The sequence below is a fragment of the Bos javanicus genome, chromosome 22 (genome assembly GCF_032452875.1).
Source record: "Bos javanicus breed banteng chromosome 22, ARS-OSU_banteng_1.0, whole genome shotgun sequence".
Taxonomy (NCBI): domain Eukaryota; kingdom Metazoa; phylum Chordata; class Mammalia; order Artiodactyla; family Bovidae; genus Bos; species Bos javanicus.
In genome coordinates, this window is record NC_083889.1 from 34,045,668 (window position 1) to 34,059,832 (window position 14,165).

A 14,165-nucleotide genomic window follows, 5' to 3' on the forward strand; every position below is an offset into this window, starting at 1 on the left:
TAAGTGTACTGTTTAGGTCTTCCATCTTCTTGTTTTGTAACCATTTCCAATAGATACTCAGTAACTGTTGTTTCACAGATTATAGGTTTGGATTGATGAATATGATAACAGTTTATTCCAGCATAATAAGGAAAAACTCGTCGTTAAAAACTCTCAAAATCATGTTTACCTTTTACTTAAATGGAGTTTGTTTGTATTAGTAATTGTAGCTCATATTGCAGTGTAGCTCAGCTAATAGGGACATGATAATTTTCAAAAAGATTCACAACATTTTTTGGGCATATTGAAAATATTTTGTTTTTTGATGATGATCTTTTCTACTGTCTGGAGGACAGTTGAACAATTCCTTCTAATGAATAGCAGTAGAAATTAAAATAGTTATGCTTCTCTTTTTTTCCCTTCAGAAAACCTAACTGAAAATAGCTTGTTATTTTTAAGATTTCATTAATGTAGCAAAATAATTTTTTTCTACTTTTATGAAATTTCATTTCACTTGATCACATTTAGGCTGCAGATCAAATTAAGAAGCTGTACAATCTCTTCCTGAAAATTGATGCTACTCAGGTGGAAGTGAATCCCTTTGGTGAAACTCCAGAAGGACAAGGTAAGAGAAAAAGAGAGAGAGAAAAAATGAATGAATGTAATTATTTATGCAAACTATAAACTAAACAAAAGACTATAGAGCAGCCTTGCATTAATTCTTTCAGTAATTTAATTCCTGCCATAGTTTCAAATGCTCCCATGATGCAGTTGAACATATTAGCACTTGAATTTGTAGTCAAATGCCAAGCCTCACGGGAAGTTATTTCTTATTTTATTTAGAAACATCCATCTACCATCATCCCATAGTTTTCAGGTCCCTCCTTGTTGCTCTGATGGTAAAGATTTAGGTGTGAACAGGAGCCACAGTGCTTGGGTGTGATGAATACACCTGCTTTTATGGAACTGGAACTTTTTAGTTTCAGTTTTTAGTTTCTCCAAATCTGCATATAATTTCACATTGTGTCTTCTACTGAAGTTATGTCATCATGGTAGAATCTCTAATGCCCCATCATCGATCTCTTTCACCCTCCTTGGTTAGCAGCTTTTACTTCAGGTGGGAAGAGACTTTTTTGTGGGGAAGGTTTTATCTTTTCACTGGGTACTTGTGAATCAGTAACTCTCTTACATGTCAGCACCTACCACAAATGCACTGTCTTGCATACAGCAAGTATTCAGTAAGGTCTTATTAATTTGAGAGCAAAAGCTTAAAGATATGCATGTTTAGGGTCGGAGGTAGAATATCAAGGGAATAGGATAGTGTTACCAAACTGTACTGGTAAATTCCAGGAACCTTGCCTTTTTAAATTATATCTCAACCCCATTTCTTACTTCTTACTTAGTGTATTGTGGGCCACCAGTAACTAAGGATTTACTACTGGACTGGTAAATACCCATTATGTGCAAATATAAATAAGTTTTAGACCAGTTGGATGGTACAATGCTTTTTCTCTAGTATATTTCAGAGACTATATAGTCAGAGTCAGAAAATCTAAAATATCATGTCCCTAGATGAGGACATGAGAAACCTAGAGAGGCCTGGGATTGCCATGCTCTAGCCACGTACATGGGCTAAGCCTCAGGGAATTTTTTGTTTTTGTTTGTAAATCCAAAACAGTGAGTAAAAACATGATAACCTACCTCTCTTGTAGGGCAGTTTTCAAAGTGAGGTGACTGATGATTGTGTAATAAGCATCCAGTTTCAGACACAAAATAGGCTAATCCCACCCATTCATAAAATAAAGTTGTTCTCAAGTAGTATAAAAGTAGTCCAGCAAAGGTATAGATTTTATATTTTTATCTATTTATTTTTTTTTTGTTTGTATATCTTTGAAGGTTTCAAATTAGGATAGGCAAAGAGCTCATGTTTAAGAAGCCATTGAAATGAATATTTCATGGCTTACACAAGTGACTGCTAGATAAAATTTTGTGGCTGGTAGTTTATAAGCAAACTACCTGTATAATTAAATATTTTAAAAATTGCTTTTGACTGTAAAATAATCAGTATTTTCTAGAGAGAGGGTAAGAAAATTGTTTCTTGATCTCATACATCCTGTGCTGTGATAAATGTACGTGTCTTCTTTTTTATCATTTAACATAATCCTGCAGAGTTAGGAGTTGTTATCCCATTTTATAGAATACTGAAAAATGAATTTGTTTCCTCCAAGGGCAGCTAGATACTGGAGCTGGGATTCAAACCCTTGTCTTTCATAGTCTGATATGCATGTTGATTCTGATATGCCAAACTAACTTATGGTGACCTGCTTTCTTTTCTTCTCTGTTTTTTCCTTCTTAAGCTATTAATTTACTTTAATCAGAGTGATCTAGAAATAGTCTCCAGTTTGAGAGTATCAGTTAAAAATTCATGCCGCATTGAGTGGCTGATAATTAAATCCAAGAGAGGAAGGTCACTCTAAGTCCTTAAAGGTCATACATATATTGCTTTTTAAGCTAATATGCATAAGCAACCTGGTTATTTCATAGTAACAAAAAATGGGAATTGAGCCACAGAATGGGATAAAAATGGTATTTTCATTTAACCCTTTGGGAAGCTGTCAGTCACAAAACGGTTTGCAGCAGGGAAGAGGGATATGAGAACCTTTTTCTAGAGAATGTTTGTAAAACCTCATGAAATCTCAAGTTTTCTTTTTAATTATTAAGAGAAAGTATAATTATTGAGCTTCTTTGAAGGAATCCCCATAAAATACATTCCATGTATACAGTGCATTAAAACATAAGTCTTATATGATATTTTTAACAGGAAAGTTTAGCTGTTAATTTGTTCATTGTACCATAAAGGTTCAGCTATTGAATTATAATCACAATTAAATGAATGTGTTGGCCTATAACTCTGGGCAGTAGTCAAATTAAACCCAATTAGGAAACATTGATTACTGACCAAATGTACAAATTAACTTCATCATTGTCACAGTTCCCTAAAACTTTCCTTTATTTAGGAGCTATAAAAGCAGTCATATATATTTTAGCAATATTGACAATATTTATAATCAGAATACTTAAAGTTTTCCTTTTAGATCAATAATAGGAAAATGTATAGCAACCACTAATGCTGAAGAAGCTGAATGGTTCTGTGAAAATCTACAAGATCTCCTAGAACTAACAAAAAAAGATGTCTTTTTCATCCTATGGGACTGGAATGCAAAAGTAGGAAGTCAAGATAACTGGAGTAACAGGCAAGTTTGGTCTTGGAGTACAAAAAGAAGCAGGTCAAAAGCTAACAGTTTTGCCAAGAGAACACACTGGGCATAGCAAACACCCTCTTCCAGCAAACAAGAGATGACTCTGCACATGGACATCACCAGATGGTCAATACCAAAATCAGATTGATTATATTCTTTGTAGCCAAAGTTGAAGAGGCTCTATACAGTCAGCAAAAACGTGGCGGGGAGCTGACTGTGGCTTAGATTGTGAACTTCTGATTGCAAAATTCAGACTTAAGTTGAAGAAAGTAGGGAAAACCACTAGTCCGTTCAGGTATGACCTAAATCAAATCCCTTATGATTATACAGTGGAAGTGAGAAATAGATTCAGAGGATTAGATCTGATAGACAGAGTGCTTGAAGAACTATGGATGGAGGTTCAGAACATTGTACAGCAGGTAGTGACCAGAACCATCCCCAAGAAAAAGAAATGCAAAAAGGCAAAATGGTTGCTTGAGGAGGTATTACAAATAGCTGAGAAAAGAAGAGAAGCAAAAGGCAAAAAGGAAAGGAAAGATATATTCATCTCAATGCAGAGTTCCAAAGAATAGCAAGGAGAGATAAGAAACATTTCCTAAGTAAACAATATAAAGAAATAAAGGAAAACAGTAGAATGAGAAAGACTAGAGATCTCTTCAGGGCTTCCCAGGTGGCTCAGTGGTAAAGAATCTGCCTGCAATGCAGAAGACACAGAAAATGCCATGGGTTCAATACCTGGATTGGGAAGATTCCCTGGAGGAGGGTAATGGCAACCCATTCCAGTATTCTTACCTTGGAGAATCCCATGGACAGAAAAGCCTGGCAGGCTGCAGTCCATAGGGTCCCGCAGAGTCAGTCATGACTGAAGTGACTGAGCATAAGAGTGAGAGATCTCTTCAAGAAAATTAAGAGATGCCAGGGGAACATTTCATGGAAAAATGGCCACAATGAAGGACAGAAATGGTATAGAAGCAGAAGATATTAAGAAGAGGTGGCAAGAATACACAGAAGAACTATGCAAAAAGATCTTCATGACCCCGATAACCACAGTGGTGTGATCATTCACCTAGAGCCAGACATCCTGGAATGTGGAGTCAAGTGGGTCTTAGGAAGCATCACTACGAACAAAACTAGTGGAGGTGATGGAATTCCTTCTGAGCTATTTCAAATCCTAAAAGATGATGCTGTGAAAGTGCTGCACTCAATATGCCAGCAAATTTGGAAAACTCAGCAACGGCCACAGGACTGGAAAAGATCAGTTTTGATTATAGTCCCAAAGAAGGACACTGCCAAAGAATGTTCAAACTACTGCACAGTTACACTCATTCTCATGTTAGCAAGGTTAGCTCAAAATCCTTCACATGAGGATTAAACATGCTGGGTTTAGAAGAGGTAGAGGAACCAGAGATCAAACTGCCAACATCCACTGGGTCATATCAAAAAGTTAAGATAATGGCATTCCCATTCCCATCCCTTTATGGCAAATAGATTGGGAAACAATGGAAACAGTGATGGACTTTATTTTGTTTGGCTCCAAAACGCTGCAGATGGTGACTGCAGCCGTGAAATTAAAAGACACTTGTTCTTTGGAAGGAAAGCTATGACCAACCTAGACAGCATATTAAAAAGCAGAGACTTTGCTGCAACAGGTCTGTCTAGTCAAAGCTATGGTTTTTCCAGTCGTCATGTATGGATGTGAGAGCTGGGCTGTAAAGAAGGTTGAGTGGCAAAGAATTGATGCCTTTGAACTGTGTTGGAAAAGACTCTTGAGAGTCCCTTGGATTGCAATGAGATAAAGCCAGTGAATCCTAAAGGAAATCAATTCTGAGTATCTATTGGAAGGACTCACGGTGAAGCTGAAGCTCCAATACTTGGCCACCTGATATGAAGAGCTGATTCATTGGAAAAGACCCTGATACTGGGAAAGATTGAAGGCAGGAGTAGAAGGGGATGACAGAAGATGAGATGCTTGGATATCATCACCGACTCAATGGATGTGTTTGAACAAGCTCAGGGAGATGGTGAAGAACAGGGAAGCCTGACGTGCTCTAGTTCTTGGGGTCACAAAGAGTTGGACATGACTGAGCGACTCAACAACAAGCAAAATATATTACCTTTCCCATTATAACTTTGTGTAACAGTTACTCTTTTAATTTAGAAGTTTAAGAAAGTTGGCATTATACCAAACTTTTTACTTTAAAAATTTTATTTTAAACTTACTTATTGTATAGTTCCTTTGTAAAAACCTTCTTCATTCTTGTCTTACCTGTTGAATATTTTTAAAAAATCCAGGAGACTGGTCCTGTGAATGGTACATAGTGGAATAAATAGCACTGGCCTAGATAATATCTATACTGCTCAGTCTCCTGTGGGGAATTTTTGGTAAGAAGCTCAACATTCAGAATACGAAGATCATGGCATCCGGTCCCATCACTTCATGGGAAATAGATAGGGAAACAGTGGAAACAGTGTCAGACTTTACTTTTCTGGGCTCCAAAATCACTGCAGATGGTGACTGCAGCCATGAAATTAAAAGACGCTTACTCCTTGGAAGGAAAGTTATGACCAACCTAGATAGCATATTCAAAAGCAGAGACATTACTTTGCCAACAAAGGTCCGTCTAGTCAAGGCTATGGTTTTTCCTGTGGTCATGTATGGATGTGAGAGTTGGACTGTGAAAAAGGCTGAGCGCCGAAGAATTGATGTTTTTGAATTGTGGTGCTGGAGAAGACTCTTGAGAGTCCCTTGGACTGCAAGGACATCCAACCAGTCCATTCTGAAGGAGATCAGCCCTGGAATTTCTTTGGAAGGAATGATGCTAAAGCTGAAACTCCAGTACTTTGGCCACCTCATGCGAAGAGTTGACTCATTGGAAAAGACTCTGATGCTGGGAGGGATTGGGGGCAGGAGGAGAAGGGGCCGACAGAGGATGAGATGGCTGGATGGTGTCACTGACTTGATAGATGTGAGTCTAAGTGAACTCTGGGAGTTGGTGATGGACACGGAGGCCTGGCGTGCTACGATTCATGGGGTCACAAAGAGTTGGAAACGACTGAGCGACTCAACTGAACTGAACTGACACCCAAAGAATGATTTTTTTTCCAGTGTGATTAATAGTCTGGTTCAAACATCTAAGTTGATACTACTGACTGTAATGTAGTTGTTTAGTGTCTGCTAGTTAGGATTATAATGGTTGTTAGTGACAGAGACCTGCATCAGCCTGATTTTTGTTAAAAAGCCCCCTAAGGATGAGGGTTCTCATTTTACTTGTGTTACAGAGAAGTTTAGGAGTGAACTGGCTAAAGGAATGAAGGGAATCAGGGATTCTCTGCTTGTCCATGGCTGCTTGCTTCTAACTCTGCATCTTTGTCAGCTGGCATCTCTGGAGCTGTCAGTGAAGATGGTTCCCAGTGCCCCTCCTCCTCCTTCCCCAGCCTTTTAACAGTCCTTTCAGATGATACTGATTGGTCCTACTTGGGTCCTGCTGGAATCACATGGTGTCAGAAAAAGGCAGTTTCTCTGTGGAAAAAGGACATTGATTCAAAACATGCCTATGAAAATGACTGAAGTTTTCTTGAACTGAAAGCAAGCTATCAATTAAATAGAGAGAAATGGACTATTTTCCTTACTGTCTAATTGCAGTGCCAGATTTTATTCATTAAATCTGTAGCCAGGTAAAAAACAGGGTTTAAAAAAAAATTTACCTATCTTCATTCATTTACTTATTTTGTAAGACACTGTGTGAGTTTATGTCCTATTTCTTTTCACCCCACTTTCAGTCAGATATGCCGCACATAGACACTTTTCTTTGGTATCTTTAAAACAATGTTTCTCAGTGGCAAGGATGGGCATCTTGTTCCCCAGGGGCTCTTTGGCAACATCTGGACACTTTTTTTTTTTTTAACTAAAATATAATTGACATATAACCTTATCTTAGTTTCGAGTATATACCATAATGATTTGATATATATCTGTGTGTGTATCTCTTTAGCCAAATGATCACCACAGTGAATCTAGTTAGCATCCATTTTTGCTTGTTACAACTTGGAATGTGTGATGTTACTTGCTTCTAGAGGCCAGGGATGCTACTAAACATCATACATGGCACAGAGCTGTCTCCCTCATCAGAAAATGATCTCACTCAATATGTCAGTAGTCCTGAGATTAAGGATTCCTGCTTTAAGGCATTTTCATCAGTTGGAGACCAGATTCATTCACTGAGCTAAAGAAATTAAATCCAGTTTAAAACTGAGACTCTCTGGCCAAGATTCTATGGGAATTAAGGCTGGGTGATCCAAAGTTAAATGGCATATCAAATTCCTTTCTTTCTTCGGATTAATTTCCCTAAATAACTACCCTGTTGCTCTGTGCCCATGTTGTTGGTGGGTGTTTCTCTGTATTTCTCTCTTTATACATAACTCTATTTTCGAGAACATTCTCAGTTCTTTACCTCCCTCTGAAGTTCCCTCCCGCCTAGTATCTATTTTTCTCCTTTCACAGCAACTAAAGAAAAGTTCTCAAAAAGTATACAACTCCTCAAACAGTAACATTTAACAGAAAGTGGGACTAATTGGGAAGTATCAGCGTTTTAAGGCCATCTTGGCAAAGTGCATTTCTGTAGCACGTATGGTTATTTATCATAAATGAAATTCAGTACATTGCTGAAGACAAGTTATTTTTCAAACTAATTATGAAAGTCTTATTTCCTGTTGTGTTTATGTTTCTTTTATGTGTGAATCTTCCCCTCTTAAATGTATTTTTCTTTTGTTTAATTCTGTGGCACATTCTTCTGATAAAACTCTAGGGTCAGAGGCCAATAACTGCCAGTCACGTTGTTCATTGAGGTTGTTGAAATAGCAGCTCACGGGATCTCACACCATTAAACAAAACGACAAAAACACTCTATGAATATAAGTACAGCAGCTTTCTTTGATATTCGTTCAGAAGGAAAATTCATTTGTATAATCTATCAAGCATGTAACCATGTGCTTTTGATGGTGAAAATTGTTTTATAAATATTAATAGGTGTGTTTTTTCACCCACTTTGTACATAGAATGGCCTTTGTTCAAGTTGAATTTTCTATAGAATTGAAGTGTTATTAATGTGATATTGAAAATCTTAATGTCTGAACCAAGCTCAGCATCTCCAAAAATATATTTTACCATAGTGTATTGTCTTATTAAATGAAAAAGCCAAGGTCTGAGCAAGGAAGTTTATTTTATTGTGCTCTTATTGACATAAACAATACATTTTTAATCCACCAGTTCTGAACGTGTTCTTGGAGGAGGTCTTACAGGGGGAAATTAGCATATACGTGTCAATCAGTGTTCGGGGATTGATCTGTTCCTTTTGTGCAAGCTGCAGGTTTTGGTTTGTTTGTTACACTTTTTTGTTTTCACTTTACTGTGATGCACTTTTCTAAGTTTCTCTCTCACTAATATATATATAATACCTGTGTCTATTTTTTCAGTTGTTAAAGTAGGATATGGATGTGATGCAAACTGGAGCTTTGCTGGGAGTGGCAACCTGTTTCTGTAAAGTGACAGTAAATGTTAGGGGGTTTGGTGGCATTATAGTCTCTATTGCAGCCACTCATCTCTACTGTTGTTTTGGGACAGCAACCAGAGAGGTATGTAAATGAATGGTTATGACCGAATAACAGTAAAACTGTGGTTACAAAAACAGGCAATGAGCTGGTCTAAGGGCTATACTCTACCCACCCCCTCTGACTTAGAGTCTCACTTGGGTTTTTTTATACCCATCTATAACCACCCTGACCTTATGCAAATGCGTGGTGTGATTCAAGCATCACCAAGTCATCTCTTTCAACATCGCCCTTGAAGAAAAATCTTCTCTGTCAGTTCCAAAGCCTGGAATGCCAACCATTAAAATTTTTCCTGTAGGAAAAGGTAATCTGTATATGTGTAAACTCCAGTAGGCATTAGTTTAGATTTACTCTGAACTGAAGTCTAGGATTATAAGGGAAAGGAACAAGTACAGGTCATTTTCAGTGATAGGAAGAGAAGAGAATCCTATATCCTGGGCCCTAAGGACCTGTCCTGTTTCTGAAGCCCCAAGAAAGCACTGTGCATATAGAAGATGGCAGTGGTAATAATAAAAGTCACTAGTAAGTGCCAGCTGTTAGTGAGGCTAAGTGCTTGCATGCATCCTGCCCTTCGAGCAGCACAAGGCAGTAGAAAATGCTCTGGTCCCACTTGATTGACAAGACCACTGGACTTAAGAGAGACAGTGGCTCCCTGGTTAGGAAGTACGATGGTTGTAATTCCTCCCCAGGTGTTTTTGATACCAGAGTCTACATTAAGTGGTCAAGTTCAAGGGAAAACTTCAAATGAGGTAACATTATAAACAGAGATTGTTAGGCTGGAAAGCACTTTGTGTGTTTGGGACCGTTTTAAAAATACTAAGCAGATTTAACAAATATGTGTCTAACAGACTCCATGTACCTCAAAGGCCTTATTTTCCCTCTGCCACCACCCTCCCCAGAAAAAATTTAGGTATTAATGATGGCAGTTCAATTTTGGTTATCTTTCTTTACTTTTAAGTTGCTTTATTTGCTTCCTGTTTGTGTAGTGTTTTTAACTTCTAAAAGCACTTGAACATATATACATTTGACCTAATTATGTTGTTTACTTTTCTCTAAAGAGAGAGAATGTTTGGCAAGGGCCCATACACCTTTTTCTTACCTATAGATAACCCTGTCATCCCGCTGTCACTATCTTTAAGTTCTTGGTTAACTCTAAAGTTCTCTCAAGGTGGTCCTCAAACAGTGAACTCATTTCTGTACTAGGCATACATGCCATAAGGAAAAAGAGACTTGAAAATCTGACTTTGCAGACATTTAGCTGAGACTGCTTTCTGAGCTTTGCATACATCCCTATTAATTATACTCTCTCTCAAGTAGCTTGTAGTCTTTGCAAGGAGCAAAGATCAGCCTGGACCTATTTTGATATACTAGTTTATTGATCTTGACCAAGAATTCTTTTATTTGAAACTCTTCACTTAGGAAGTCAATTTCATAGCATTTGCCCATTAATTCTGAACATATTTGTTCCAAGTAATCTTGACAATGAGTAATGGAGGAGCTAAAATTGCTAATAAATTAATTAAAGTATGTTTATAAACCCAGTGGAAAGCCAACAGTGACATTGCTTTCCTACTGATTGTTATACAAGTCATTAATTGCTAAGACAATGCTACTGTAGCAAGCAGAGAACATTGGCCTGTTCCTTTGCTAACTAGAATCCTGTCATTCAGATTTCTGGAAAGTAATTACTCATTCGCTCTGTATATTCATAGTGTGTGGGTAAAGTGGTTGGACATTTTGTGGGAAGACAAAGGACTCAGGCAGATATTAAATTCCATATAAGATTGTCCCTTGTCAGTCATTGCTACTTTAAGTACTTTGTGGTTTGGACTTTTATTTATGCTGAGAATTCTTCATTGTTAATATGCCAGTTTTGCACAGATTTGTACCAAAATCCTCACTTACTGAGGTAAAGAGACTTAAAAAAAAAACCCTCTCTCTGGGGTCTTTAACTCCAGGATGCTACAAGATAACGATATTTTCTTTTCAGAAGAAGCAGGTGGTATTAACAAACCATGGTCATTACTTTCCAGTGAAATGCACATAGGTGATTGTTTTGCTGAAAAGACTTAGGTGCCTATGAGTAGTGCTGGTGGAGAACGAATAATATGTAAATTCATGGTCATAGATCCCTGCCTGTCAATATCCCAAGTGAAGTAAAAGATTATTATGGAGTATCATCCTAGACAATAATTTCTGCTCTAAAGGATGTAATAAAAGAGATCAGATCCAAGACACCAGAATGCCACCTCTCCCCACCACAGTAGCTCCCTGATTGCACATGTGGAAGATCTACAAGTCAAGGAAAACTATCTGTGGTCCAGTCCTGTCACTGAGTGAGTTTCACTGTGTCCAGGGCTCCTCTCCAGTAGGAGAGTTAGAGATTCCTGCTGGCACCAGTGGGTGGAGACCGTGGTGCTAATAACGCCTGGCAGCCTTCCATTGTTACAGACCAGTCTTGGCCGCTTAATGTTTTGTAACTTGAATCACAAGAAGCATAAGATCGTCCTGCTCACATCAAGATCATGGTATGCTTTTATCAGACCCCAGAGTAAGTCTATCAGCAGTCTGGGGATTGTCTTTTTCTACTTTTCAAATAAGAAAACTGAGGTCCAGCAAGAAAGTAGGTTATTTTTATCAAGGTTACAGAGTTAGTTAAGGATCAAATAAGTTAAAAAATCTAATGTTTCTGACTTGGCATTCTTTCCACCAAATCTTCTAGACATATTAGTGAGGATAGTGACTAAATAAAAACGTCATCTTGCAACATCAGAAGAAGGCTGTAGGAGGATAGCAATATTAAGCATTATTGTCTAGTCTCTCTTTGTATTGACAGGAAAGGTTAACTACTAAAAATAGGAACTGTAATAAATATTTCAAATCAAAGCTATATTTAGCTATGCCAGTGTGTAGCTTTTAAAGAGTGATGGCAACTTATATTGTCATTTCATAGAAACCAACAGATAAAAATTATTATGCTTTTTATTAGAATGTAAGTCCCTTGAAAACAGGGATCGTGTCGTATTTGTCTTTGTAGCCTTAAACTTTAAAGATAAAGCCTTAACAGCATCTTCTGTCTGAAGCTTGAGAAAAAATGACAGTATTCGATTTTATTTCTCTTGCACTTTTCAGCCTGGAGAACTTATTGGATTGGCCAAAAAGTTCATTTGAGCCTTTCTGTTACATCTGACAGAAAAACTTGAATGAATTTTTTGGCCAACCCAATAATTTATAGATCCTTAGGAGATATTTAGGTATGTTTGTGTTTTCTTTATTAGTTGTCTGTTTTGATGCCAAGATAAACTTTGATGACAACGCAGAATTCCGACAAAAGGATATATTTGCTATGGATGACAAATCAGAGAATGAGCCCATTGAAAATGAAGCTGCCAGATATGATCTAAAATACATAGGACTGGATGGGAACATTGCCTGTTTTGGTAAGAAAGCATTATATCAATATAATAATTTGTGAATTTTTGCAGAGTTTAGAGACCTCTGGTTTCTAAAATGTTATTTCCCAATTGCAAGTGAACATATTAGATTTTTGTAGCCAAAAACTCTTAAAAAAAACCCAAAATTTCTTTCAAAAGTTCATTTTGGCCTGTGGTCACTGGTTTCAGGTCGGGTTTCTCACTTCTTGCCCTATGGACATTTTGGGTGGGATAATTCTTCGCTGTCAGGCTCTTTCCTTTGCTGCATTGTCACCAGCTGTGGCAATCCAAAATGTCTCCAGACATTACCTTCTGGTAAGCACAGTCACCCCAGTTCAGGACCAGTATTTTAAAGCATCTCAGTTAAATTTTGACTACTAAAAGTCAGAACCTTTGCCGAAATTTGTGTTTAAAATATATTGCTTTCTTAGAGGAAGTTGAAGAGAATGCATGCTTTAATCATTATACTAAAGTTTGAGGTTCTGTGAAAACCAAATGATCAAATGTTTACTCCATTATGTCAGCTTATTAATAAGACAATTGATTTTATCATAGTCATTTAAATTTGTGATACTGGCTTATTAACAGAGATAAGAATGAGTCTAAAGAGGCAATACAATTTCTGTTATTGTCCACAGCATATAATACTGAGATTTATACGCTTCTATGTTTCTGGTGAAATCAATTCATTGCACTTGAAACAGAGGTCTCAATCTTAATGGAATTAAAATAAAAAAGATTTGTAGCTCATTAAACCAACAGTATCATTATATTCAGAACTGAACAGACCTAATCTAGTAGTTTGCTGTTCATACAGTAGAAAATGACATCCAATTACAAGTGATACCAAAAGCTCTTTCTGTATATTGGAGCAAAAACTCTCATGTACTAGATCACTCACATTATTCTTATCTTGATAAGCTAATATGCTCTCAATATTTGTAGGCATTTAGAAAGGGGAAAGATTTAATGATGTGTTTAGAGCAAATTAAACGCATATTCTTTGTAGCCTCTGTGGAAGTATGCATGATTTGGTCAAGGTGGCAGTCTCAAAAGGTAGGATTAATACATTTCACATTGTTTTAAGATGATATATAAATTTTTATATTAGTTGTCCCAGGCTTAGTTAGTCACAGTTCACAGGCATTATCTGAGAAATACAGTCAGAAAACGTGAAAGGTACTTTACCTGGAGAGTTTCTATAATGTTCAGGAGACTTTTGTGTGTGTGTGTGGGGGGGAGGACTTTCTAACTAAGGAAAATAATTTCCTATAATTATGCATAGGAAGCAAAAGAAGTGCAATTGATCAATAAAACTTAGCTCTGGAAAATAAGAATTTTGATGTTAAAACTCCTTTTTTTATTTTAAAGAAAGCTTCTAGGATGTTGGCGTATTTTAGTTTAATGATCAGGTTGCTAGTGAACATTTCTTACATTAATTTGAAACAGTAACAGTGGTTAGGAATATTGTTTTGATGCTGTCATTTGTTCATTTGTTTTCTTCATTTCTCCAGAGAACACATAATCATGCATAGTTGCACTGAGTGTAAAAAAGTATTTCAGTCCTATTGAAGTTGGAACCCCTATGGTTCAACCCCCCGAGGGATGCCACATTCAAAGGAGCGTATTCACAGCAAGCAAAAATGGAAAAAAATCACGTTCTTTACTCAAATCTCTTAAAGAATATTAAAAATGATGTAATTCATAGGGCTCTAGCAACTTTTTATAGCCTTTTCCCTCTCTCCCAAATCTCTTAAACTTTATACTGTCTAGAACCTAAAACTCTTCCCTTTACTGCTGCTGCTGCTGCTAAGTTGCTTCAGTTGTGTCCGACTCTGTGCGACCCCATAGATGGCAGCCCAACAGGCTCCCCCCGTCCCTGGGA

The 14,165-nt window shown here is 37.2% G+C and overlaps 1 protein-coding gene across 3 annotated transcripts in view; it reads left to right on the forward strand.

Moving 5' to 3' along the window:
* Positions 1 to 14,165, forward strand: part of SUCLG2 (succinate-CoA ligase GDP-forming subunit beta) — a 273,645-nt gene that overhangs the window by 153,201 nt on the left and 106,279 nt on the right. For 2 of the 3 annotated variants that reach the window (XM_061396439.1, XM_061396440.1), the window contains exon 7: positions 508 to 604. In XM_061396439.1, coding sequence (XP_061252423.1) covers positions 508 to 604 — 97 coding nt within the window. Of the gene's footprint in view, positions 1 to 507; positions 605 to 12,124; positions 12,287 to 14,165 lie in introns of all 3 variants that reach the window. The other variant, XM_061396438.1, reaches the window with a different exon arrangement.